General features: G+C 38.3%; 1 protein-coding gene across 3 annotated transcripts in view; it reads right to left on the bottom strand.

Annotated features, from left to right (window-relative positions):
- Window positions 1–10: 10 nt before the first annotated feature.
- The window catches only part of LOC107567193 (poly(rC)-binding protein 4-like), an 89,125-nt gene continuing 61,649 nt past the window's right edge, over window positions 11–27,486 (bottom strand). The window contains exons 4-14 of one of the 3 annotated variants that reach the window (XM_016252834.1): window positions 25,560–25,592; window positions 23,113–23,229; window positions 17,389–17,520; window positions 16,426–16,554; window positions 15,091–15,165; window positions 12,257–12,328; window positions 8,275–8,316; window positions 7,983–8,061; window positions 6,050–6,102; window positions 2,285–2,454; window positions 11–505 (exon numbers count right to left, since the gene is read on the bottom strand). In XM_016252834.1, coding sequence (XP_016108320.1) covers window positions 184–505; window positions 2,285–2,454; window positions 6,050–6,102; window positions 7,983–8,061; window positions 8,275–8,316; window positions 12,257–12,328; window positions 15,091–15,165; window positions 16,426–16,554; window positions 17,389–17,520; window positions 23,113–23,229; window positions 25,560–25,592 — 1,224 coding nt within the window. In that variant the 3' untranslated portion in view covers window positions 11–183. Of the gene's footprint in view, window positions 773–2,284; window positions 2,455–6,049; window positions 6,103–7,982; window positions 8,062–8,274; window positions 8,317–12,256; window positions 12,329–15,090; window positions 15,166–16,425; window positions 16,555–17,388; window positions 17,521–23,112; window positions 23,230–25,559; window positions 25,593–27,486 lie in introns of all 3 variants that reach the window. The other 2 variants (XM_016252837.1, XM_016252836.1) reach the window with 2 other exon arrangements.

Here is a 27,486-nt window from a genome sequence, read left to right as displayed (position 1 = left end):
TAAACCCCCCCCCCCCCCAAAAAAAAACCTTTTTAAAATGTATGCAATTATTTTCCTACAGTTTTTCAGGACAAGCTATTAAACCAAAATATACACCGCTACATCAGGCTAGAAGAGAAGAACGTAAAGTATTCCTCTCCGGTCGTTTTCTCGGAAACAAAGGAAGTACCCGGTAGTTCCTCTTCAGTAGGGCGCAAACTTCTGTCTCTCTGGTTTCTTGATGCCATTGGCGGAGGAGATCTTGGCGGTGTAGGAGGCCAAGGTGCTGTGGGCAGGGGCAGCAGGGGCCGAGAGTGCCAGGAAGGGGACGGATTTGATTCCCAGGAGGCTGGAGAGGGGAAGGGTATAGGGGGCGCCCAAGATTGGAGCGTGGGGCAGGCCGCCCATCGCTGCCAGGGCTGCGGCAGAGGACGATGCAGGGGGAGCAGTCTGGGTGAAGCTCATGTTGAGGTCTACAGGGGTCGACATGGAGGAGGACTGGGCAGTGGATTTGGCGGTCTCTAAACTGTATGAGGGTGGGAAGGAAGGAGGTGGAGGAGAGGAGGGTGGAAGGACAAGGGAGGGGAGCCGGATGGAGAAGGGTTAGAAGGTTAAATAAAAGACATGTTAAACAAAAATTGAGATAAATAAAAAAAGAAAGAATCATAAAACAGAAACAAAAAATCATAAGAGAGGTGTGTTTTGCTGGTGGTTGCAACAGATTATTTGAGGGGGGACCTTGGCACTCATGGGAAAGGAGCTGTTTAATTCAGGGTGATGGCTTGGGTAGGGGCTTTGGGAAAAGAAACAAAATGATTTCAATTTCAGTAGCATTTCCTTTATCTTTTATCAAATCGTCAAAAAGATGCATTTGCACTGAGTACCATGTTGACAAATGCATGTAATCAAATGTGCTCTGCCATTTATGTATATTGAGGGCATATAACTGATTTCTCAGGACATTATCAAGTAAGGGGTGTGTTCAATATGCAGAACTCTCTGATGCAATGCATTGAAACGAGACGTCTGTCTCTGAGGAAGTATTCTTCGAGAGTGACATTGATTGGGGGTGACGTCTCCAGACTTGATCCAGGACATGAATAATCATGTTTGATTTTTAATGTCTTCATGGAGCTGACTCATTAAGGAAGTATTCTGATGCTAGAGTGCCTTCGGTTGCTCTGGGATCGGCGTTTGTTGCCGTCACTTGTCAAAAACCAAAATGATATTAATTCAACTGATGAGAAACCACTAAAATCAATGATATTAAGACAGAAACAAAACAACAAAAGCTTTCTCAAAATATCTTGAAACCAACATAGTAATTTTCCATGCAGGATGCCTGAGTAACATTTTTCAAATAAAATAATGAGGGGCTTCTCAGAATGAGTTTGACATTCTGCACCGGTCTGCTTGTTGAACACACCTGAGACAAGCATAAATATTTCATTCAAGACCCAATTATTGCTCTCTTGTCGACTTGCTGAGTCATAATATGCTAGAAGAATTAATATATTATTTTGCACATGACACTGCATCTGTTAGAAATCTTAATTTATTTGCTAGCCAATACTGAAATGCGGGAATAAATAAAGAAGCCACTCATTTGGAGTGGTGTCCAATTTCCAGTTTCCTCATTATTATTCATTAATGCATATGCTTGGGTCCACAGAATAAATTTGAGTCGTCTTTTTGTCACTGACTTGAACTTGACTAACAATATTGGTTTGAATTGTTCAGATTTATTATGAGTGTTTTGCTAATTCATTATGTTAATTGAACTGACGTTAGAAGTATTTTTATAAGCCTGGGTAAAGAACAAAACTATTAATTTTGTTACATTAGTAAATTAAATTTTCCTCCACATTGATGGAGAAGTCTTTGCTGAGGAACCGAGCTGTCAGGAATTTACTGCTTTCTTGCCTGACACAACATTTGATCAAATTGCAACTGCATAGATCTAGTGGGAGAAAATTTGTCTTTCTATGAAGCAGCCAAAATACTCTGCCTTTAAGCTCTAACAAGCTTCTGGCTTGAAACTTGGCCAATCCCTCAGCCTGGCTTCGTTCTACCACATCTCCTTGCTTTGTAGTTGTGCAATGCTTTTACTCAAGAGTGCTTCTTTTGGCCAGCAAACTCCATAGTTTCCAAGGAAAGGCCCCTGATTGAATATTCCCAGAGGTTTTGACAAGGTCTCCTACTGCAGGGTCCTCTATAGCATTATGATGTAAAATATGCCACATAAACATGTGGTTAAGTTCAAACACCCTGGATCTGTTATGTTGGGATGGCTTCCAGTGCTTACCAGGATGTGATTAGATACTGGGCCAAGTTGATGCTGATTGGAGAGCCTGTGATGGTGACATGTCGGTCACTAGTGCTGTCCATTTGACTGCCGATCTTGATCTGAGCTCCTGACACCTGGCGAATTTCGTTGATTTTTGTACCCTGTCTGCCAATTATTGAACCAATCAGCTGTGAGGAAAGAAAAGACCAATCAGATTAATAAATATATATATGTATATATATATATATACATACATACATATACACAGCTATTCCTTGGCACTATTTCCGTCTAAAACAGGGGTGTCCAATCCTGCTTCTGGAGGGCCAAAGTCCTGCAAAGTTTAACTCCCACGCACCTGCCTGGAGTTTTCTAGAAATCCTGAAGAACTTGACTAACTGGTTCAAGTGTTTAATTGGGGTTGGAACTAAACTCTGCGGGACAGTGGCTCTCCAGGAACAGGATAGGACACCACTGCTCATGGTACACAATCGGAAAATAAACATTATGACTAATTTAAAGAAAATAAACTCTGTTGTTCAAACTCCACATCAAGATCATTTCCAAGGAGCTTATTCAAATGCAATCCATAAAATCATAAAACATGGTATACAGTCCTACTGCCCAAGTGAACTCTCTCTGTTTAAATCTAGATTAAAGACACATCTCTTTGGCCAAGCATCCAAATAATGCATCTCATAATCTTGTACTGCAGTCATATCATCAAATGCGCATTATTACTCTTTAGCTTGGGTTAAACAAATACATTTTGCTTGGTTGGAACAGCAGCTATGCTAATTATATCTCTATTTGTTTCTCTGTTTTTGTAACTAGGATTTACACAAGCTTCAGTCTGGATCCAGAACACCTGAGAAAAGATGATGCCAACCCCTCAGAGGACCTCAGATGATGCCAACCCTGAAACAACACACATAACTACCAAACTCTGCTATAAGTTTGATTGCATCATATAATAATTGATGCTAATAGTGTTCATCGTCTGTTTGATTACGTCTTTAATTGATTTTCCATACATTTCTGCCATATGTACATAAACTGTCAGTCACCACTGCTAAGCTACCACTAAATATTGTAGAAACTTAATTTTCTGTAAAGTTGCTTTGCAACGATTGTAAACTTGAATTGAATTGAACTGAACTATTGATTTCAGGGACACTAGTTGCACTCTCATGCCCATATCTAATGTGTTTTTTGACAAACACTCAAGTCTCTCTTTGTGTGCATGTCAACATGGTTGACTTTGAGGTGCTGGTTTGTTATGTTTGTTCATCTGGGCCTAAGATGTCAAGGCGGTGTCTGTGCATGGCATTGTCTCTGTAACAAGCATCTGCTAATAGTTATGCAGATCCAGGCGGTCAGTTTAAACCAACAGCAGCTGGTGAACTAATTCATCCTACCGTGGCAGCATCAAGTTTTTTAAAAATCTGAGGGTGTGCAGCACACCAAAAACCTGCTGGATGAATCCAGATGGGGTTACTGTACCTTCTGTAGAAGGTGTCCACAGCCAGAAGGAAGTGGACCAAGGGGGCTGGGTGACCTTATGGCTTGTTGTCAAGCTTAGACAATGATAAAGTGGAGTGACCCCAACTGGGATGAGTTAACGGTTTGTCATTCAAATGGCGGACAGCTAGTCTTTTTGTCCACTCTACATCCCAGCCCCCAACCCTCACTTTGAGTGTGAGTTGGGTTATGTGGGCAAGAATTGCTCCACAAAGCATTCCTTTCCTCACGAGTCATATGAACGTCAAAGCTCCTGATTCGTCACACCGCTCTCCCTGGTGCCCAGGGACTATTAATGGCTCAGCTGATTGTGGCTAAGTGCTTGTAGTCAACCGCCAGGTCTCTCTGCCACCCTGACGTAAAAGATTCCAGCATGTCCTCTGCACTGCACCACATATTTGCACACTGATATCCTTCATTTTTAGAACTCTATGAATTATCCATCCTCAAGCAATATATCAACGAAACAAAGTATTGACACCCACACAACCTCCTCCAGCCGTCAAGTTTGCCAGTTCCAAACAAAAACTTCAGTTTAGTCCATTTTATTGATTTCTTCGTATCCATTGAAATCAAGTTGCAAGCTAGGGGTCAAATCTGTCTGAAGCGAAAAACACAGGTATTTATACCCTAGTCAAGCTGGAGACAGGTCTATTTTAGGTGAATCTATTTAGTTTTGAAAGTCTGGGCAGCATGGACACATCTCCTGCCAGCTAAAACTGGTATCACTGATGGTCTCTTCCACCTCTCACAGGGCAATCTTTGAACAGGTAGCGTTATGGACCAGCTGCATCTGCTGCCACTGCTGCTCTTGAGCACTGATCTGATCCCAATCTAATTGTGACGTGTTTCTGCCGATTTAAGGGGATGGGTCACCATGGAGAAACTGCTCCTCTAGAGAGAAACCTGATTGCGAATGATAAACAACTTAGTCTGCCAGGCGTTTGATGTCTGTTTGATGTCGCCTTGCCTTGGAATTGCATCGCTGTAAGGGAATTTCAATAATACATGCTTTCCATTGCTCTGTTTATGGCTTTATGCAGGAATATGAATGTACAAGCATGTTAAATTAGCCCTTGATTGGAGAAATGGGTGTTCCTTTGAAGTTTATCATGTATGCTGAGGTTTAGAAATGAGGTCTAGCACCTAATGAATGCATTCAGGAAGTCAAGATTTATTTGAAGCTGGTGTCAATGTGATAAGAGCTGAGTTCTTGTTCATGTGCATCAAGGTAGTCAATGACTTCGCTTGTACGGAATCACTCTAGATAATCCATCAGTTTGTCAGTCATTACAGCTGCGCAAGAAATCAAAGATGCATATACACTATGTAAGATTCAAATAGAACAGTTGGCTTGTATAACTAAAATATTTCTCAAATTGCAGGGTGTATACTAAGAATAATAGATCACTAAGTACATTTACTTACAACAAACAAGACAAAATATGTAAAGAGTAGTTCACATAAGACACATACTCGTGTACACTACAATGACTCAAGTTTTTTTTTTAGATAAACTGTTGTTAACTGGTGTGAGACACTGAAAATGTGGAAAGTCAGACAATACACAAACTTGTCATATGTAAACAGCACTGGTTTTACTAAAAACTGCCTTAATTGTAGATTATTACTAGTTTGGCATAAGGGCTTAAAATAACAAAACAATGGGAGCTGAATTATGTATTGAGTATGGTCTCAGAGTCCAGGGCTGGGCCCTTCGCCAGTCGATTAATCCTGTGATCTCAGGGAGACGTGGAGGCGAGAGGGAGCCCCAGTCAGCAGGCATGAAGGGAACGTCTCGTTGGCCCCTGGGGTGCGGGGTCTGTACCACAACCTAGAGCTCTGACAAAAGGCTCTGGCTTTATTTACCGTCTTTGTTTTGACAGCAGAGGAGTGCTAAGCATGTCAGACGCCATGACAGGATTGAACTGGATCTTGTGAAGCTCTTCTAGCAGAGCAGGGGGTGGACAGATAAAAAGACACAAGTCGGTCTGTTTGAAAGAAAAAAGTTTCTGGATTTCTGCATGGCCAAAGTGTGCCATGAGAGGTGCTCTCAAAAATGTTCAGAACCAGGCTTTCTAGAGAAAGCACTTAACTAAAGTCTAAAACAAAATCTGACCATCCTCAAATATTTAATAATGTCTTCATAAACAACATAAACATAATCAAGCATTATTACTAAAGCAAAAGTGCTGCTGTACGGAATATCAATGATTAGCATGAGTAATGTGATACTTGCAAAAAAGACATTTTTGCACTTACGTCATTTGGAATGAGAAGTTCTTGTGATGCTGTCTGGGAACTGGACTCGATGCCTGTTGGAAAAGGAATAGGTACCAAGTTAAACAAACCATAGGATAATTTGCTTGCTTACTTTTTACTTTCCCTTTCTTTTTGTTCAGCATGTGTGTTCTTCCAAATCTGACAGAAACTCCTTTGAACTTATGTGGACAAGAGAAATCTTAGGATGTGCTGTTTTCACCCATCATGCACAGTGCATTTTCTTTCCCCCTTTACTCTTTTGCATGTTCATTGAAAATGACAACCCAAAGGAAGAACAGTGAAATAGTTCAGGTTATTTCTACACTGATGCGATGAAGTTACAGCCCAAAACCAATTTTTAACTCATTTAGACCATTCAAGACAAGGACTGTACCAAACCAGTGGCATCAAACCAAATTGCAATCTGTTTAATTGGATCAACATAGCAGCATTAGCTCAACTAATGGCATGAGTTTGGGGAGGGACTACCTGAAATTGCTTTTGAAATTATGTATGGTACGTAAATCATAAAGGTTCTTTATCCTTGCAACCCTGGAAAAAAAACAGGTAATACCAGCCTAAAGTGGTCAATTACAAGTCCCCATTAGCTTAGTCAGGGTGGTTTACCAGGATACCCTCAACCCTCATATCCCAATAGTCGCTAGTCCAACTGATCAACCCCTTAGACTAGGTTACCTCGCAAAGTACCAAATGTATAACCCTTTTAAATTGGTCTACTATAAAAGAGCCTTTTAGCTTGAACATAGGCCTATTTGTGACCCAAAATTATCTTTTGTGGATCAACTTTATGCCACTAATGCTCTGTAGCGTTCTCATATCTGTTAGCAGGATGCTATCACCTAACAGCTAATAACTGGCACAGAGCCAGCCTGTTTCTCTTTCCATCTACTTCCTGTCTCAGCAGGCGAACCAGACCCAGCAGTGCTTCCCAGCCCAACAGGGGCCTATTTAATAGACTGAAATATTGCCTTGACTGATGAGCTTTTTACCTCAGACATAATCGAATTCCCCAGCCATATCATGATAGTATGTGCTCTTGTAGTTTTAGCGGCAGGGAGCAACTATTAATTTTTTTTTCGACCACTCAATTCCTCAAAGGGGCTTTTTGATTCTCACATTTGCACCAAAAGTGCTTATTTACCATAATATTCAACGGTCTGTTGGCTTTAGAGGGCTTACACAACAAAACCTTTAACAAATGTTTGGAATCTTCAGACAACTTGAAAGACATCACTGAGTAACTTGTGGTGGCTGTATAATTGGATGTCTGGTTCTGTGCAAGGAAAAAAAAAGTGAGGGAGCAAGAAAAGGAGAGAGTCCCTCCTTTTTCTTTAGCTGGACATTTGTCATGGCTCTGAGAAGCCCCAGGAGCTGACTGTGGAGCCTTGTAAAGCTTGGCCCCATTTTTGTAGCTGTAATCTGCATGTGCCGTATGCTCCATGGAGCTCAGGTGTATTACCAAGAACTTGGGTGGCCTCTGGGTCTTTGGGAGGTCTGTTTGAATCCATGTACTTAAGCTTGAGTTCTCAGGTGGAATTGTCACATCCACTCTCACTGTACGCAACGATTTAGTGCTGCTAAAGCAGACTTGTGCTTCTGGGTATATATTAGGTGTTTTCGAGTTCTTTTGAGTTCTCTCTATAAGAAGTTTAGACCTATTAGAAGTAGAACTTAACCGAGTGGAAAAATAACCTATTATTTGCATTCACACTGTTCCTGGCCTTTGAAAACATAGTCAGATCACCTCTACACCATTTTACTGATTCCTGTGAACCATTAAAAAGGGGAATCCTGTTTGTGTGACCAAGGTGGCAACAAGTTGATAACAGTCTAAGCCAGTGTCTAACCCATAATTTTTGTGATCCCAACCATTATCTTCCTCTTCAAAGAAACCTGGTTTGGCAAAACATACCAGACAGAACTTGGGTGGCTGTGGGTTGAGCTATGGAGGCAAGACCCTGCTGCATGGACAACTGGTGCAACTTGGCCAACTGTGATAAAAGAGAAAGAACAAATGGAGGGAAATGTAATTTCATTTGGATGAAAGGGTTTTATTATTCTTATCATAATACACAGCTGAGAATTGAACCATATACTTCATTCACAAGTGTAAAACAAGCTAATTTACTTCACAAAAACTCTGAACTAATGGAAGTTACACAGTATGAAGGTGGTTTTCAGAAGTTCTCTCTAAAGCTTCTTACCTCTGAGTGTGGAATGCCGTATTGGTTTTGTACAGTATAAGCCTGGAAAAGAAATAGTGAGGAGTGTTATGCATCTTCTACAGAATCTCTGAATCCAAAAACAAGTGAAGAAGCGGAAAGTGATAGAAGTGGTCACCAAATATTTAACAGCATATAAATCAAAACTGCCTAATGTTACCGAATGAAATGTCGAACACACAAATAACTTTAACACACCCTAAACATTGAAGCAGTTTGTGCGTCTGTGCCTTTAAAGTCAACACAAAACCAGAATTTTCTAAAATGAACATTTCACCCAACATTTATTTTCTCACAAAAATAAATGGGTTACACATGCCATTTCATGTTGACATTGACTTCAATATGTTATTGGCTAATTACTTAACATGTGAAAACTATCAGTGTGGTTCACAGTTGTTCATTGAAGTGGAAAGAGTCACTAAATTATGAATATGAGTTGATATGTAAGTACTGGTATATATCTATACAAGATATATACATACAAGTTGTTTGCTGGTGTTCTGTGGACTGTTGGCTGATTTTAAAAGGTATTTGGGCACTTGTCAACTGGTTAGGCCAGAACTAGGGGGTCTCTGACCCCTCTAGACCACCCTCCCACCTTTATAATTCAAAAACTGTCTAAAGGGGACAGATGTGAAACTAGAAGATCTCTAAATCAAGGCTTGTGCATCAAAGAGAATGAGAAGCCAAATAGCCAGACGCAAAAGCTACAGAGAACGCTGCATGCTCTTCCCAGAGGTTCTCTTGCATAAGCCTGTTTAAAAGTTTAAACACGTGGAAGAGAGAAGGAGAGAGAGAAACCGAGGGAGGATAAAATGGAAAATAAAATAAAAATATCAGTGATGCAGAAATGGCAGTCTATGTTGAGGAGCAACCCTAGTTTGTGTCTCTGGTAGCCAAGTTAATGAAAATGATTGGTCACAGCTCTCAAGGCAAACATTGTTTGGGAGGAAAACATGACCCTTCTTTGTCAGGACGGATTTAGCTTCTCTCCGGAGGTGAGCTCAGAATTTGCTACGTGACTGGCACCCCTTACCCTTCAATGTCTCTGATAGTCTCCCATTTTGTTTTGCTATCTTTATTGTTTGTCCTCCTTTTCCTTTTAAATTTGTGCTTAAAATGTTGAAAATACGGCTTACTTGCTTCCATGGAACACAAAAAAGGGGTTTGCAAACTAGAAGGTCAAGCTCAAAAAAGGACAAAATCGCAAACTAAGATGTGCACTACATTCCGAGACATCTAAAGTAATACAGTAGCTTTGTGTGAGCAAAGTCCGCAATTTAAGATCAAACCTGACAGCGCATCTGGATGTGTCATTTGAATGCAAATGAGATTTGAGAGCCGAGAAGATTAAAGTTGGCATGAAATGAAAATTCACTATATCTATTTTCTAAATGCATGTTCACAGTTGGATCTGTAATTTTTTTAAATTTTGACCTTGTAATGTTTAAATCAAAATGACTTCTCGTGACGTATACAGGACTTCTCCAATCATTTCCACTTAAACCCGCACATGCAAGCTTGCGTTCATCTGCCTCCACTTTTGCATGCAACACCCACATCTCAACATTCAATAAACAACCTATGCAAAGAATGAGTTCTGTGCACTACATTTTTTTCTTGTCTGATAATTCATTTCACTTGGATGAACATCAGAATACAAACGACATGACACTTCTCTCATTGCATCGCGATTTTAAGTAAATGATTATTGATGACTTAAATTTTGGTCTATTTTTGACGTTAGAATCTTTGGTATATAGCGCATAAATCATATGTACCTCTTTAATGGCAATTTCTTTCTGGAGCCTGATAGCTTTCAAAAAGGTTAGTAGCAAAATGGGAATAAACTGGAATTTTATTTGGGTGAACTATTACTTGATTTCAAACGCTTGGCAATATACATGTGCCAATATACATACATTAGTGAAAAGGAGGCGGAGCTTTCATCATTTTAGTAATTTCCTTATTTCTTTCCTTCCTGTCCTCCGAGCTCAAAACGCTCGTAAATAATGTAGAAAAGCATTAATCGCCTGGCTGAGCCACTTAACGCTTCGTAATCATTATGCACATACACACATACGTGGTGCCTTAATTAGCAAGAGTCGTGGTGATGTTGTCAGTCCCGTCTCCTGGCAGACAGCATTTATCTTCGCTCGTTTAAGAGAATGTCAGTGCTCGGGCCTGACACCTCGTCCTTACAGCTCTCGAGGTAGAGTATGTGTATTGGAAGGTCACATGGTTCCCCTTTTTAGCCATCACATCAGCATTAGTCAGAGGCGGATGACACTTAAAGGAACAGTTCACCCAAAAATTCTGTCTTCATTGATTCACTCTCAAAACACAGGATGATTTCAGTAATATTTATGCGGTTGTTTTCCATACAACGAAAGCAGGCAGTGACAAGGTATTGTCAATCTCCCAAAAAAAAAGGCCATACATTTTGTCCATAAAACTTCTAAAGTCATAAAACAATTTTGTATGAGGAACAGACCATATTTGAGTTGTTTTACTGAAAATATGTGCCCTCCGCTGTAGCTCTCAATCCCATCTTCATTTTCAAACCTGGCATATTATATGCACCATGCCAGCAAACAGTGACAACAAATGCGACTGGTTCTAGTCTCAAAAAACAAACCAAATGTTGAGCACAAATTTGCACTTATGTGTATAAAACCAGCTTAGACATTCTGTTAAACATCTTTTCTGGGTTTCACAGAAGAACGAAAATCATACAGATTTGCAATTACATAAGGGTCGGTAAATGTTAATTTTTGAGGAAATATTCCTTTAATTCACACTTAACAGACTTGGCCTTGATATTGTGTGTCTCCAGGACATGATAAACATTCTTTCACCAATGTGTTTAACTGCTAACTTAGGAATGGGGGATGGGTGATGCTATCAACTGTTACCATTAATCTTCATAGTAAAACTTGCACATATACACTGATAACAGTCTACCTAGAAGACCTGAACATTAAGTCGAGAGATTATAAGTCATTCACACCATCATAATATCCTCAAATGAACTTCCCACAGCAGCAGAGTCTCCTGTAACTCTGTAACATCCAGAATAAATGTTTCTCACAGAAACATCAGTGATAAGCACCTCATACTGTTAAAAAATATATATTTTTTCCACACTGTAAATTATACACATCAAAGCAGTTTGCAAACTTGGAGTAAGAAGAAAAATCAATTTCAATTTTGGTAGCACTTTATTTTACAGTCATGTTCCTCATGTACATACTATGTACTTATTATAGTAATTACAATAACTAGGTAATAACTAGTTACTAAGCCTGAGCCTACCCCTAAATCTAACCCTACCCCATGTAGTTACCAGCTATTACCAGTACTTTCTTAGGTAGGTACATTGTAAGTTCACTGTAAGTATATGTAAGTACTTTTTAAAATAAAGTGCAACCTACATTTTGGTCAGTTCCTCACACAAAATATGGATGCATACATTTTGTAATATGGTGCACATCTTTTTGAGCTCATAATTGTATGTATAAGAGCTACATGAAAATTTTGAAAAGTAAGTGTTTTGGGGTAAACATTTCTTTATTACCAAATAAGTTTGTAAATATAGTAGGACCGCAGCCACAGCCTTGGGGGACACCCTATATTTAATACCTGTAAAGTTACACAAATTTATAAAATCAAGTCAAAACTTAGTTCTCAGCAAAAAATTATACAATTGCAGTGGGTCGAGGGTAAAGCCTTGCCTGAATGAAACATCAAGTGGAAAAACAATCTCATGTCTAAAAACATTAATTGCTGTATATTCTCGCTCCCTTGCTCAAGTGGGGAGGACACTGACTGCAACATGCGGCAAGAGGAATGACAGAGGGGAACAGAATTCCCATCTCCATGCAGGAGTGAAAGAGGCAAATAAAGAAATAGTGGGAAGCATGGCTCCCTATAGTATCCATCATGGATAAATTATACTCACTTGCTGCAGATCCAGCCCTCCCTGAGTCACTGAGAAAAGTGGGTGTGACGCAAACTCTGAAGTTTCGAAAACCTTAAAAAGGCAAATAGGGGACAGAGACACAAACCAAGGCTTCACTGGCATGTCATTAGTCTTACAAATATGCATATTTCTCATATACATTAGCGTCAATTTTGCTGTTACTGCTGTCATTACAATTAGGTGTGATTTGAATACAGACTGAAAAGTGTTAATGAAGAAAAAAGATGAAGCAATGAAAATTAATTTCATTATTACACATTTATCTTACTCATCATGACAGACAGGTAAATACATCAAACAGATGATGTATCATAAGTGCGCACATCAAAGTTTCTGCCAGTCCGCTTAATTATACCATTGGTGAATGACTTCACAACACTTTTAATGGTGTGGAATATTCATGAGCTTGATTGATCTAGTCACTGAGAAAAGTGGGTGTGACGCAAACTCTGAAGTTTCGAAAACCTTAAAAAGGCAAATAGGGGACAGAGACACAAACCAAGGCTTCACTGGCATGTCATTAGTCTTACAAATATGCATATTTCTCATATACATTAGCGTCAATTTTGCTGTTACTGCTGTCATTACAATTAGGTGTGATTTGAATACAGACTGAAAAGTGTTAATGAAGAAAAAAGATGAAGCAATGAAAATTAATTTCATTATTACACATTTATCTTACTCATCATGACAGACAGGTAAATACATCAAACAGATGATGTATCATAAGTGCGCACGTCAAAGTTTCTGCCAGTCCGCTTAATTATACCATTGGTGAATGACTTCACAACACTTAATGGTGTGGAATATTCATGAGCTTGATTGATCTTAATGCTACTGTTATTCATGCATAGGAGTGTTGATAATGAATAGCCGTGTCAACATGAATAAACATAAATGGCCTCTCTACTCTCTTCTGGAGACGAGTTAGAGAATTATGTGAAGTGAATAATGGAGCAAACGATAGATTAAAGAGTGAAACAATAGACCTTAGTCAGGGTAGACGGCATACTTCATTTGATGGGGACGAAAACAAGGCGGTGAAGGATGGAAGCACAGTTTGTTCAAAGGCCATTAAATCCGACAACTTAAGTAAGAATGGTTTTACGAACAAATTTAGTCAAATCACTGAAAATATATCTTCAGACAAAACTGGGACTTACGAATGTTTTTTACACACAAATTTGTGTTTCAGGTTTTGAATATACTGAATATACTTCCATTCCAGAGTCTCGTTTTCATTTGCGTCAAATGCCATTCACACTGAATAAGGTCTATTGAGGCTGTAAAAATTTCTCACAATATGATATTGGCTGGATGACAGATTTATAACAGTGTAACCTAATAAATGGAACTAAATCTTAGATGTATTTATACATGTTTGCAATACTTTGTTTAAATGACTTCAGAGTTAATGAACACACAACAAACAGGCTTAAGAAATATTTACATAGACTGTAAATATAATATGTAAAAACATAGACTGTCCTTACCAATACCCTTCATTGATGGACAGACGCGTTTTGTTAAAGGAAATGGAGGCAGCATTCTGTCAGCTGTGTGGCGCTTTATGAAACTCTACTATATTAAGTCAACTGAATATTAAATATTTTCAGGGCACACAGCATATTTACAGGTGGGTTTTGTGTTTTTGGAGATGTTAATTGGATCTGCTTGATCCCAGCACTAATTATGAGGGTTATATTTGAGACTATTAAACCTTGTTCACACAGGAATTTTTTATTTGTTTTGGTGTATACAAACATTATTTCTAGACTGATCTGCAAAAAACAAACCTGATTTAACTAAATTCATACTTTAAAATATCCATACAGTAATCCTTTTTTTAATGTTTAGCACCATGGTGAGAAGCCATAATAGACATCCACAATGACAACTTGCTAATTTCAGCTGTAAAAGAAACAACTCTCTTGGCATCATGATGACACCTGCGTCATGACTGTCACAATCGATGTAGATGTACCAGACATTGACTATACTGTCTGAACAAATGGATTCCAGTTTCATTCCTTGCAAAATGTCACTTTGGACAGCCAGTCCTGAAGACTAGATATGAAAAACAAATCAGATTTGTGTGCAGTGTGAACAAGGCCTTGAAGGAATAGTTTGCCCAAAAATGAAATTCTGTCTTTATTTGACTTGGAATATAATAGATGACTTGTGGACCACTTTTGTGATTGTTTTGTCATTTTGTTGCTTGACAACTCATTCACACTGATTATTTTAAAAAGAGTGGCCAGGATATGCAACATTTCCGCAGAAGGAAAAAGCCATACAGGTTTAAAACTAAATGAGGGATTTATGGTGAGTACATTATGAAAGAAAAGTGTTATTTTTTAACACTTAATAAAGGTGCACTACTGGATGTTTGGCTCTTTAAGCGATTGAAGCTTAAAACTTCAAGTTACTTTCAGAGGTATATTATTACTCCCTTTCCAAAAAGAAAAGTCATAATCAAAAAATATATAAATCTCATTGAAATTAATTGTTTTAAAATAAATAATGTTACAAAAGTTTGTGGACGTGACCACACAAAGACAAATGATGTCAAACTGACAATTCCTGCAAAATCCAACCCGACAGCTCAAATTATTAGTCGATATTATCTGATAAGAGATCTGTTAAGAACTGGAGTAAGGTAAGGAGACAGTTTCACACAGATTTTATGTACTTTATCAAAAAATTATTTTTGTTCATTTAATGCACCTTTAAGTGTCGTGAATTTTTATAAGGAAAGCGGGACACTTTGTTGAAAGAACCTCATGTTTTGCCATTTTGATGTGCATTTTTACCTGATTTCCAGCAAGAAGCACTGCGCCTGGAGCTGGAGTGGGGCGGTATGGAATTGTAGCACCCTTTGGAGGAGACTACAAACATAAAATACAACAATTATTAATTTTAACACAGGACTTTACAGATTCACCCTCAGTATTAAACTTTGACTACCATTCTCAGCTCATTCTGCAATGGCGCTAAAAGGTCTAGAACAAATCAAGGTTTCTCTTACCTAAGGGCATTTGCAAAGTCATTTGGTCATATTATCTTAATGACTGGAAATGCTGACACGGTGCACAAATGCAACATTTATCGATTGGCTCTTCATTGGATCACTTAAAAGCATACCATTATCCTCTCACAGAAAGTCATTTGGCCAAATTATTTCAGAATGCTATTAATGCTTGCTCATGATATCCTCAGATGGAAAACTTGCAATGCAGAAAATGTGCCCTGAGCATGTAGCATCATTGCAACTCTACAAGTCTGTTGTTCAAACCTACATTTTAATTTAAAAAAGGAATAAAATACATTTTACAAAATGACTGTCAAATCATTCTTGCCCTATTAGTCCTAGACAAGCTGTCATCTGTGCCTGAAGGACATATTTTATTAAATAAAACACAAGTACACCGATAACTAACTGTACCTGCTCATATGCAGTAATTCGATTAAGAGGTCAGAATAAGGCCAAAGTGATGAAAACTCAGTGAAGCGCATCCCCCACAATTGCTCAACCAAACAAAAGGAATCTTTTTAAATATTCATTGGGTGACTTTGCATAATTTGCATTCTGGAGCAGGCAGACAGTTGAGGATTCCTAAAATGGGCAGTGTAGCAGTCAACAATCTGCCCCTCATCTGGTCCTTTAAAAATTAAACAGAACAAGCAGTAGGCATTCAGTATGATCCCACTGAATAAAAAGTGTAAATTCTTTTACGAAAAAAAAAAAAATAATAATAATTTTCAACCATTTATGTGCATAGAAAACCATTTGAGAGCAAATGCGTTTCACGCTGTGGGAGAGTTGAGAGACCGCATTCACTAATCATTACTGTAATGATTTTTAACATGCAGTTAGGTTAGATCGAGTATCTTTGGAAAAAGTATTTGACATGCAAAATGCAATAAAAATATCTGTTTAGGCTCCAGAAATTTATCATATTCATTGATCAACGCCACTAAATCTAAAACTGAAAACCAGTATGCAGTCTTTGAAGCACAGAAGCATTTGAAGTCTTGTAGATTAGGAATATCACACAACAGTCATCCATAACAGTTTTTCAAGGCCAATGCATGCATAAAAATCTTGCGTTAATGAAGCCAAATGGATTTGCTCAGAGTCAAATTACCTCTAGTATTACAGTGCAGATGAGCTTGACACACTGGATGATAGCGTCCTGGCTGCCAGATATCGTCACACCTCTCTCTGTGGAGTTAGGGAGCAGATCTCCTGCCACCTGTACCTGAGCCCCTGTTTTCTGCCATACGAAGGAAGAACAGATCATTAGTACATTGATTTGCCTAGGTCAGGTCTGTCCAATCCTGCTCCTGGAGAGCCAGCTTCATGCAGAGTTTAGCTCCCACACACCTGTCTGACAGGTGAGACCTTGAAATAGCATGTTTAGGTTGAAGTGTCTTTATTTAGGGCTGGAGTTCAGTAAGTTGCAGATCCTCCAAGAGCAGGATTGGACACCCCTGACCTAGGAAATGGATAATAATGAGGACTAACCCAAACCCTAACTTTACTGCAATTAGATCTTTCTCTTTGAAGATGTCCCCAAATACTTTGTTCAATTTAAATAACTTCCATCAATTTCCCCCTAAAGTGTTGCTAGGGTAAAACTACCAAATACATGTATATTTATAATCAAACCCACGGTGGAAAAAAAAACATGAATCCAGGAGTTGCTTAACCAAACCCAATGAAGCAAGAGGGTAGGGCTAAAACATTGGGATGCACTGTGTTTACTTGGTGCTGCTTACTTGAAAGTCTCCAGCAACCCACCAAACATACCCCATTTCAAAACTTACTTTCTTGCTTTGATTAGCTTAACGCACTTGATATTCCCCCAACTCCAACAACCTTCCCCTTCCCACACCCCCTGCAATTGCATTACAGAACACTCCAAATTTAGCATGACAGAGCATTCACCATTACCTCATACCATCTTGACAGCCCAGAGACCATAAATGTAAAATAAATGGGTTTTTACTGGCATCCAAACCCATGAAATATGCAACGGAGCAAGCAGTCCTAACATGGACGTCCTAGGCAGGAGGAAAGAAAAATAGGGATATGGAAAAGCACTCACCTCTCTGATCTCTTTGATTTTGGAGCCGCCCTTGCCTATGAGGGAACCGCACTGGCTGGCCGGGATGACCAGCCGCAGCGTGACTGGAGGCTTACTGGTGACTGTGCCGTTCGCCACAAGAGCAGCCAAGTCCTTGAGGGCCAAACATAGAATAGATGACGTGTTAACTGAAAGCTGTACTGTGGCTTTTATGGCAGAGTGGGGACTTTGATTCAGAGTGGTTTGGAACCATGGTTAAAGATCTGATAACTAGAAAGTTTCAGGACTGAACCTGCAAACGGTTATCCATGAGCTATCACCATTGTGCCCTTGAGCAAGTGAACGAACCCTAGGTTATTCCTGGGGGAACTGGCCCTATGATATCCTCGTGCTACCAAGACTACTTCTACCAGCTTAACCTGGATTCTCTAGAAGGGATCAAAACAAGGTGCAGCTCTGGCCTTTCCAGACACAAAAAGGGTGCTGCCAACTGTCTTCCTGTATCCCATATTTTGTTGTAAACTAGCACCAGTTATTTGTTACCTGACTCACGTAAGAGATAAGAGACTTGGATATAAACAAGGGACAGCATTGTTCAAGCAGATTTGAGGAATGCCATCAATTAATCTGGTGATTCTCCTCATAATTCAGAAGGTTTGTTTGAAGTTTGAAAATGCCATTGTGTACCAATGACCCTTTGTGGCTTTTGATTGTAATCTGATGAAATGTTCTTTACCAAAGCCATTTTAATCAATTTCCCTATTCAGGGTTTGCAGATCGATGTGCCCTGCCAACAAAAGGTTATAGCTGACTGAACACAGTTGCACCGCCATTGAAGACACCCATTGATTTCTATGACCAAATTAAACAATATTTACCCACCTGTCATCCGCACTTGTCTCTATCAAAATGTGACATGCATTCGCAAGGTGCGAAAACAAAACCCTAATAAAAAAGAAACTTACTGAATGTCTGAATAGGACAAGTTGTATGATCCTCTTTTATGCTGAATTTTTGGTGTTCTTTTGTAACCTTTTAATGGTGGTCACAAAATCATTCAATGAAAAACTGCTGCATGAAGATTAAAAACAAATTTTCCCCTTGTATTTCACAGAAAAAATTATAAGTGGACCATCTGAAATGACATTTGACACATCATCCAGAATTAGTCTTATGGTCAGCACCTAAGTAGAGGAGGGTAACTAAGGTTCCACACTCATATTCCTGCCACTACAAGAAATCAGCTCCAGCATCCATTATTCACCCAGTGCATATTCAGAAGCTTTCTCTTTAATTAAACCAGGTAATAAATATCTGCCCGGATCGTGGCCCACCACTGCTGCAATCAATTAGTGGGGGAGCAGGAATCTTGCCGGGTTTGATATGTAAATAGCATGTGCTGCTTCTCTGCCCATCAACCCAGACCTCACCTACGTGAGCCGAATGAATACGCCTTGAGTGGTGTCTCAGAAAGTAGAGCTAGTGAGTCTTTTTCTTCTGTTTAGTGTTTCCGTCAGAGCAAGAGGTTTGGAGACGCTGTTGTTGTGTTCTTTCAACGGCTGGCCCCGAAACCTCCAGAGAACGAAGGGGAGGTGGAAAAAAAGAAAACCGTGCATATTTTCTTGCCAATGCTGTGGAAAGGAATATCCAAATGTCTGACTGAAATTATATTCTCTATTTCTTTCTCTTCCCAGTGCCTCTTTGTGGCCCTCTGTAGTCTTTTCTCGGTGGAATTAGGAGTGATATTAATATGCCTCAGTCTTAATAACGGTGACTAATAAGGGTACTTTCACACCTGTAGATCGATTGCTTTGTTCCGAAACAGGGATTAAAATTATTACAATGTTGCTTTTTATTCTTGGTGCGGTTTGCTTTCACACGGCAAAGTTTCTAAACGGACCAAATTTGTTAATACAAGTCACGCGCAAGTAAACTGTTCTCTCATTGGTCAAAGTTCCACGGTTTATTTTCCGGGATTCCACTTAGCTGTCACAGCAGTCATCCGTCAGAATGGAATGACAACAGCTTCTTTTTTTTGTAGCTGTCCTTATATTAATTTATCATTTTGAGCAGGAGTCCAGGATTCATCGGGAAAACATTTTTAAAATGCACCTACTAGGAAGAAGAGCAATAAGCATTATAACATTTTATTTTGAATGGTGAAGACTTGCTCACCCACAAACATTCACAGGTTCATTTTGAAGTATTAGCAAAACATCAAAGCTAATGCTTTTCACGTAACTTATGTAATTACCCTTTATACATTGTGACACAGCCTGGTTCGTTGGTCCGTTAGATCGGATTGCTTTCTCACTACAACCGAACCGCTCCAGAGTTCGTTTTCATTCGAGCCGAGACCACCTCGTTCAGGCGATCTCAGACCGATTGTTTTGGCGCGGATCTGGGTGCGATTGCCGTGTTCACATATGCCCAAACGAACCGAGCTAAGGGGGGAAATGCGCCAGGTTCCGAAACAACGAGCCAGGTGTGAAAGCATATTCTTGATGTAAGACGTCACACAAAGCCTTTACCCCTTATTCCTCTCGTCTCATTTAACAACCCTCCTGGATAATAAAATATCAATTCAGATATTACTCTCAGCAGATTGACTCTGTCTTCTTTGCACATTAGCTGTTGAGTAAGGGGGTCCAGGCTCAGAATTTATGACAATTTGTAAGGGCTCTTGATCTGATGCAACTAAGGAGCTGTTTTAAAGCTTCAATCTAAAGCATATGCAACAACAACTCAGGGTTGAAAGCATGCGGGTGAAGTCAAACAATTTCTGATGCAAAGCAAGAAATGTTTAGTGCCATTCAAGTGCCTTCTGTTGTTCTAGTACCACAAATCAACAGCAACAATATACCCTTCTATAAACAATACAAAAAAAGTACAAATAAAGTATCCTCGTTTTGTGTATTTTATGTGGATATGGATCTCAAGCATTAAAATGTTGATGATAAATTATTATTATTATTATTATTATACACTGTAAAATGATTTTTTTTGAAGTTGTAAATAATATATTAGAATCTATTTTCTAATGTAAATAATATATTAGAATACATAAGATTGTTGGTTTAAGTTTTACAAGAAAATACTTTTCTGCTTAAATTTCATGTTTAATTCAATGTGCTACTCATCATTTTTTTGTAATTACTTGTGAAATGTACCTATTGAAATTTTATTATTTTGTAATAATAATAATTCTATCATGGCAGATTTCTGGTGTGAATGCATTCAGTTTTATCATGATTACTTTATATTTTAAACAGGGTTTCAATGACTAGCTATAAATTTAAAAATATATAAACTAAATAATATTTAATAATAATAATGTTTGCCAAAATGTTTGCACATAAAACCATGTGCAATTGTTAGTGAATGAGACCTAGTAACTTAGTGTCTCATGACATCTCTTGTGGATTTTTAGCTTAAAAAAGACTCCTTTCTAGTCTAGACATTCACAGTCTTCTCCCTAAGCACCGAAACTCTTTGTCTATTCTGTCATATATCATCCAAAACTCTGAAACATGGCTTTTAGATGTCCTCCATTTTCTCAGCTGACTGAAAGAGCAGCGAAAACATTCTGCATCAAAGCCGGGCCAGACCTCAATAGAGCGCCTTGTAAAATTCAGCCAGTAATGCTCATCATATGCTCGGCATAAACGAACCCCGCCGCCACCTCAGGGGTTTCTATGGTGACTCTTCCGTTATGGGTACGGAAACGGGCTTGTGCGGAAGACAGGGATATTCCTAACAGATGTTTAATGAATGGCACCCTGCCTGCTATGAAAGGATATCAAATACATAATGGGTTTAGCAAGAGTGAGAAGATTCATTATTACTTGGTGGGGGTAGAGCTGACATGCTGCAGGCGGACAGGCACACCTCATTGACTGGCAGTTATATAACTCTACTGATGCCATTAAATAAAAATACGGGTGTGTGATGCATATGTATGCATGTTCCTATAAACAACGGAGGTTTGCATTTGGCAGTTTATGCATTTACCGAACTTTTTTTTTAGAATTTCCACACAGTTTACTTAACTAAATAGTGCTATTGCTTGGAAATACAGATCCCGACTCTTATAGGCTCATGCCATTGGTTGAGTTAATGCATGACATGAAATAAAATACATGACACACATCAGCATCAAAAGTCCCATCGTGATCTGGGAAGTCGCACATTTTATTATTTTTTTCAGAGAGCTGTATGTCTCTTTTCAGCAGTTGTTCACTGGCATCACCAAGGGAATGTAACGTGTTGGGGCTCAAATTATATTTCTGAAGTTATCCTGCAGATAGGCACCCCACTGCTATAGGACTGACAATATATGAAAACTACCCACGACTCTTTCAACCAGCTGTTCTTACAAACCATGTCTCAGAATTGCTGAAATGGGCGTTTATGCGTTCATCCTGACAGATTTATTGCTGCAAATCGTCTGGAAACCATTCAATTCCAGCAGAAGTTATTTGCAGACTGTTGATGAGGTTTTAAATAGCATTAAGTATTCATTGGTATCAGCTAATTTTTTTAAATTTTTTTCTCTGTTATTAAAAAAGCACAATAAGACTATGAACTTGTTTTAAATAAGTACATGTCAATTTTGTTTCATGAAAATTGCTGAAATTGAAAGAATAGTTTATCCAAAAGTGAACATTTGCTGAATATTTTCTCACCCTCAGGCCATCCAAGATGTAGATGAGTTTGTTTGTTCATAAGAACAGATTTGAAGAAATGTAGCATTACATAACTTGCTCAGCAATGGATCCTCTGCAGTGAATGGGTGCCGTCAGAATGAGCATTCAAACAGCTGATAAAAACATCACAATAATCCACACGACCTCAGTTCTTTATTACAAAATCCACGTGTTCGTAATAAAACGTCTCGATGGATTTGTTTAAACCATCAATTCATGGCCAAAATAGTCCTTTCACATCACAATCCACCAACATATTTGTACAGAACTGTTCTGAACTGTTTTCACTTGTAAATGTTGTCTGATCTGTGCATATTTCTCTCCTGTTTCAGTCGAGACACTTTTTTACTGGAGAAAGCAATAGTATGGAGAGAGGACTTGTATTTTTGCCGGAAGCGATGGGTTGAACTTAAAAACGTCTTAATGATGGATTTGTCACTTCATAAGATGTTATTTGATGGACTGGAGTGGTGTGGATTACTTGTGGATTACTGTGATGTTTTTATCAGCTGTTTGGACTCTCATTCTGACGGCACCCATTCACTGCAGAGGATCCACTGCTGAGCAAGTGATGTAATGCTACATTTCTACAAATCTGATGAAGAAATAAACTCATTTACATCTTGGATGGCCTGAGAGTGAGTACATTTTCAGCAAATTTAAATTTTTTGGTGAACTGTTTCTTTAAGAAGCGTTCATCCTGACAGCTTTATCACTGCAAACTGACCGGAAATCATTCATTTTCAACAGACATCAGTTATTTCCACAGACTATTGACGATGTGACAGATTTAAGTAGATTTAACATAGCATTAAGTAATTATTCATTGGTATCAGCACTTTTTTTTGATCAATTTTCCATTATTGGAAAAAAAAAGCACGATGAGATTAGGTACGTGTCTTAACAATTAAGGTCAGTTTGACTATTTTTTATGGGACTCTTTCTCTAATGTTGGCACAATAGCATGCAGGTTTATGTTATATTTTATGCTTATTGCCCTGCGTGCTTATATATGCATGAATGATTTTCCTGTACTTACCTCCTCCAGTTTGATTGTGATCATAGTGAAGGCTCTTAACACACACTCTGTGGCGCCCGTGATGGTGATGATTCTCTCTGGGCACGAGCCTTCTGAGATATTGATACGTGCACTGCTCTGTATGGAAGAAACGGTAAGAACAGTAAATGGATGGGAGGTTGATAATGAGGAAGAAAAAATAGAGTAAATAAACTAAATATCATGCATTTACACTAGTAGTAGTTTTCCCTCAAATGCATAGGCAACGTTGTGGCCTTGCTTTTATTGTATTTTAACTTCAGAAATGAAATATGCAGGAGTTGTGTGTGTGTGTGTGTGTGCGCGCATTTTTAGGCACACAAATTAATAAAAAAAATATTTTCTTTCTACATCAGGTAGGATGCCAGCAGTACTTGAACCACCAACAGTTTTTTTATTTTTTTTATTTTTTTATACTGCAAGTTGGCAAAAACACCTTAATCCATAATGAAGGTGCACAAGGCACCGCAGCAAAAACATGTAGTTTTAGTTGTGGCCTTGCTTTTATTGTATTTTAACTTCAGAAATGAGTGTGTGTGTGTGTGTGTGTGTGTGTGTGTGTGCGCGCATTTTTAGGCACACAAATTAATAAAAAAATAATTTTCTTTCTACATCAGGTAGGATGCCAGCAGTACTTGAACCACCAACAGTTTTTTTATTTTTTTTATTTTTTTATACTGCAAGTTGGCAAAAACACCTTAATCCATAATGAAGGTGCACAAGGCACCGCAGGAAAAACATGTAGTTTTCGTTACGGTATTCAACATTGTGAAAAAATAATATACTACAAGACATTCCTATCCAGACAGGATTAGATTTATCAGAGAACGCTCAAGAAAATAGTAGGCAATTTGTTCTGTATTTTTTAACCAGGGTTGTGTGAGAAAAACACAGGCGTGTTCGATTTGGAAGGGATTAAAATCATAACGTACATCTGTGAAACACAAATTTACCTGACCTCCTCAGGGAAACTTGTTCCGCCCCCATAGGCCTTATGTTAGGTGTGCGTATTGTGTGTGTTCTGTCCAAATGTGTGGATGTCTCCAGCAGAGATCTGGACTGAGCTGCGTGATTCATTCTCCTGCAGGGCTCTGACTGTCAGCCTCATTTAATCTGATCGTTCTATCAATCATGCACAAATGCATGCAAATATAAGTGAGTTTAGTCAACGGTGTATTGAAGCTACAGTATAACTTACATATACTATTTATATATTGTCATTATTATTTATAAAATGCATATATATGTATGTCATTACTAAATTTATGCAGTTAATTAACAGAGTACCATATTTTCCACACTGTAAATCATGTTGTGATGGTAAACTATGATTTACCAATATGTGTGTGTTTTCCACTAAACAATGGAAATTTTGACCCATTGTAATGTACTTTTTAATCAGGTATGACTTATTTTCCGGAAAATACAGTAGTAATATTTATTTATTTATTTAATTATTTATTTATATTTGTGGCTAAAAGCAAACAGACAAGGTATTTATTTAATAAAAATTTTCTCATCATTCTCATATTTTCTCACTCTCATGTCATTCCAAACATGTGCACTTTTGTGTGCTTCACAGTCCCTGGTAACTATATGCTTTTGCCATATGGAAAAGAGCAACGTGACCATTCAAAATATCTCCTTTTGCATTCAACACAAGACAGACATATGAATTTGGTGTGACACAGTAAGCTTTCTTTAAGCTCCTTCTGCTAATAATAGCACAGAACAGCAGAGAAAAACATCCAGTGGCAATTGCTTCTGTTTATGACATCTATCGGGCCCAGGATTGACCCCTGTGGTGCCCCAACTAGTGTAATAGACAATGCCTCATGTGCAGGCTTGCGTTCACATTTGCCACCAACCAAACTATTAATTAGATTGAAATAACACAATCTTTTTTGACATTTTGTTATATTAGGAAGCAAAAACATTAGGTAAAGGTTCTGGTGAACTAGAGAACAAGAGACTAATAAGAGAGAGAGAGAGAGAGAGAGAGAGAGAGAATTATATATATATATATATATACGCTCACCCACTCCTGGGTTTTTCTCCTTGGTAACCCACTTCAATCTTTATCTGGAAGCTATTGTTATTAGCAACTACCTTGAAAATACCAATGCATTCATATCAAACTAATGAATTAGTGTTCGCCGTGTGTGTGCGCCATGCGCCCTTGAGATGAAAGGCTTAATTTAAATATTCATGTCTTCTGCAGTCTTTCAGGTTTAATGTGGCAGACATCAACTGGTTTGAGGACGTATGTGGGATGTAAGGGCATTTTGCTGTCTTTTTTCCAGCATTAAACCACATTTATGTGTAAAAATCCATGTGGTCTAGCTTCAAAGGAATACCGTCTGTTCTGCATGCATGATGCATGCTGGGAAGCTGAGAACGACAACATTTACGAGTAGCTTGTAGCTTACCTCCTCTCGTATCCTTTTCACAGTCTCTCCTTTCTGTAGGGGGAGAAAAAAAGAAGATCATAAAGCACTTATTGCCTTTGTCTCACGTTTGTTTGTGTGATATGTTGCTTTCCCAGAGTGACTGTCTTTCACAATGGCTTATAGTGGAAGATAAAATGAGTTTGACTAGCTGAACAGATAGGTCAAATTAATATCAATTCTGCTTCGCTACACAGCAATACGGCATCTGCATGGATAGGCCTCAGGGGAACAAGTTTTCAAATCGAAGGTCTTGCAATTGGACTGACTAGGGAATCAATAGTCCATGAATCACTTAGATAGCCTCAGATAGTGTCTCGCTATCTCAGACACAGAAGGTAACGTGTGCGGCATAGTCATGACTGCAGATCCACAGACCTGCTTTTGCATGCTTGACTGGCGTTACATTGTCTTTAGATGGGCTTAAAGGACGATTGGCTATGTCATAACAGAGTTGAAGCAAGGCTTGGGTGGTTTTAATTTATCAGGGAAATTAACATTTCAGATGAGACGTTTTCGAGACCACCCATCTCATAAAACTAGCAAAGTTCTTTAAAACATCAAACTATGATGCATGTAGCAGTGTTTGCAGATGCTTATTAAATAACCTAAATATAGCCTAACCAGTCCCTTTCAGAGTTGACACCATAAAAAAACTGAACAAAAACAAGTCTGCGGAAGAACAGAAGTACAGTTTGTTAAAATATATCATACAGTTGCGTACTTGTGTGTTGATCGTTCGGCCAATGAAACATTGAACATGCATATATAACAAAATTACTGACGAAAATGTTTTGGTTTTTGTTATTCATCAATGATAATGTTGGGTTATTATAGTTAACTTAATAAATAAATAAAATAAATGTTAACTGTAACAAAATAACAAAAAAAATATTTTATTTCAGCTCATTGCCATAGAAACATTTTTCATTTCTATTTAGTTTAACTTGATGTAGTAAAAAAAAAATACTAGAAATATTTACTATAATTAAATACTTAACTATAATTAATTACTAAAAAAGTTCATTCAAACTATTAATAAAACCGATAATAGCATTTCAACTACATTAATAATTAGCTTTTTTGTAATTTTATTATTATTATTTTGGTCAAATAAATTCAGAATTGTATACATTTTCGACTACAAAACAAGAAGAAAAAAAAGAAAAAGTCAAATTAAACATTCTCCACTGTGGCTGAGAATCCGTGTATCATTCGATCAATCATTTTTTTATTTAATATTGAAAGTAGAAAATGAGAAAATGGCTCCTTTTTCGTTTTTCGTTCATGGGTGGATAAATGAATAAACAGCTTGAATATTGGATTTCTTCACGTAGGCGGGAATTAAACACCCCTTTCTGTTGATTGGTCAGCCGAAGATCAAACCATGCCGTCATCAGTTCTTCCACAGTACACACGCAGCAGAATAATAGTCCTCTGCTGCTGCAGTTGAATGGATTCTTAACACATTTATTGCAACTACATTTAATCTTTTTTTGTCAAACAAACTGGCTTATGAATAGCTCAACACAACTCATACTGGGGCAGAGTCTAGGCAGGGCTTTCTTCTGTGTAGACCAGCGGTTCTTAAAGTGATAGGGGGTCCAAGAAATAATTTGCTATAGCCTGAAGTATTTCCAGACTGTAAAGTTGCTTTTTTTATCATGATACATAGGCCTACAGTGGTTTATTCCAAAATGACTTATATGATGCATTTAACGTCAAATCATCTAAATGAAGCCTTTTAAAAGACAAGTATTTGCTGTGTTTCATGTTTGTGGCATGCGGCAGAAAGATGCTCAAGGAGACCGAGACGCACTAAAGCAGTGCATTCTGTTGTTCTCTTTATTTCTCAAAGGCATGACATTTTGTAGTTATTTTGAACGTAACGTTACACAATTAAAAATAT

Source organism: Sinocyclocheilus grahami, unplaced genomic scaffold (genome assembly GCF_001515645.1).
Source record: "Sinocyclocheilus grahami isolate Dianchi unplaced genomic scaffold, SAMN03320097.WGS_v1.1 scaffold1132.1, whole genome shotgun sequence".
NCBI lineage: Eukaryota > Metazoa > Chordata > Actinopteri > Cypriniformes > Cyprinidae > Sinocyclocheilus > Sinocyclocheilus grahami.
This window is presented reverse-complemented; position numbering and strand designations above follow the sequence as displayed.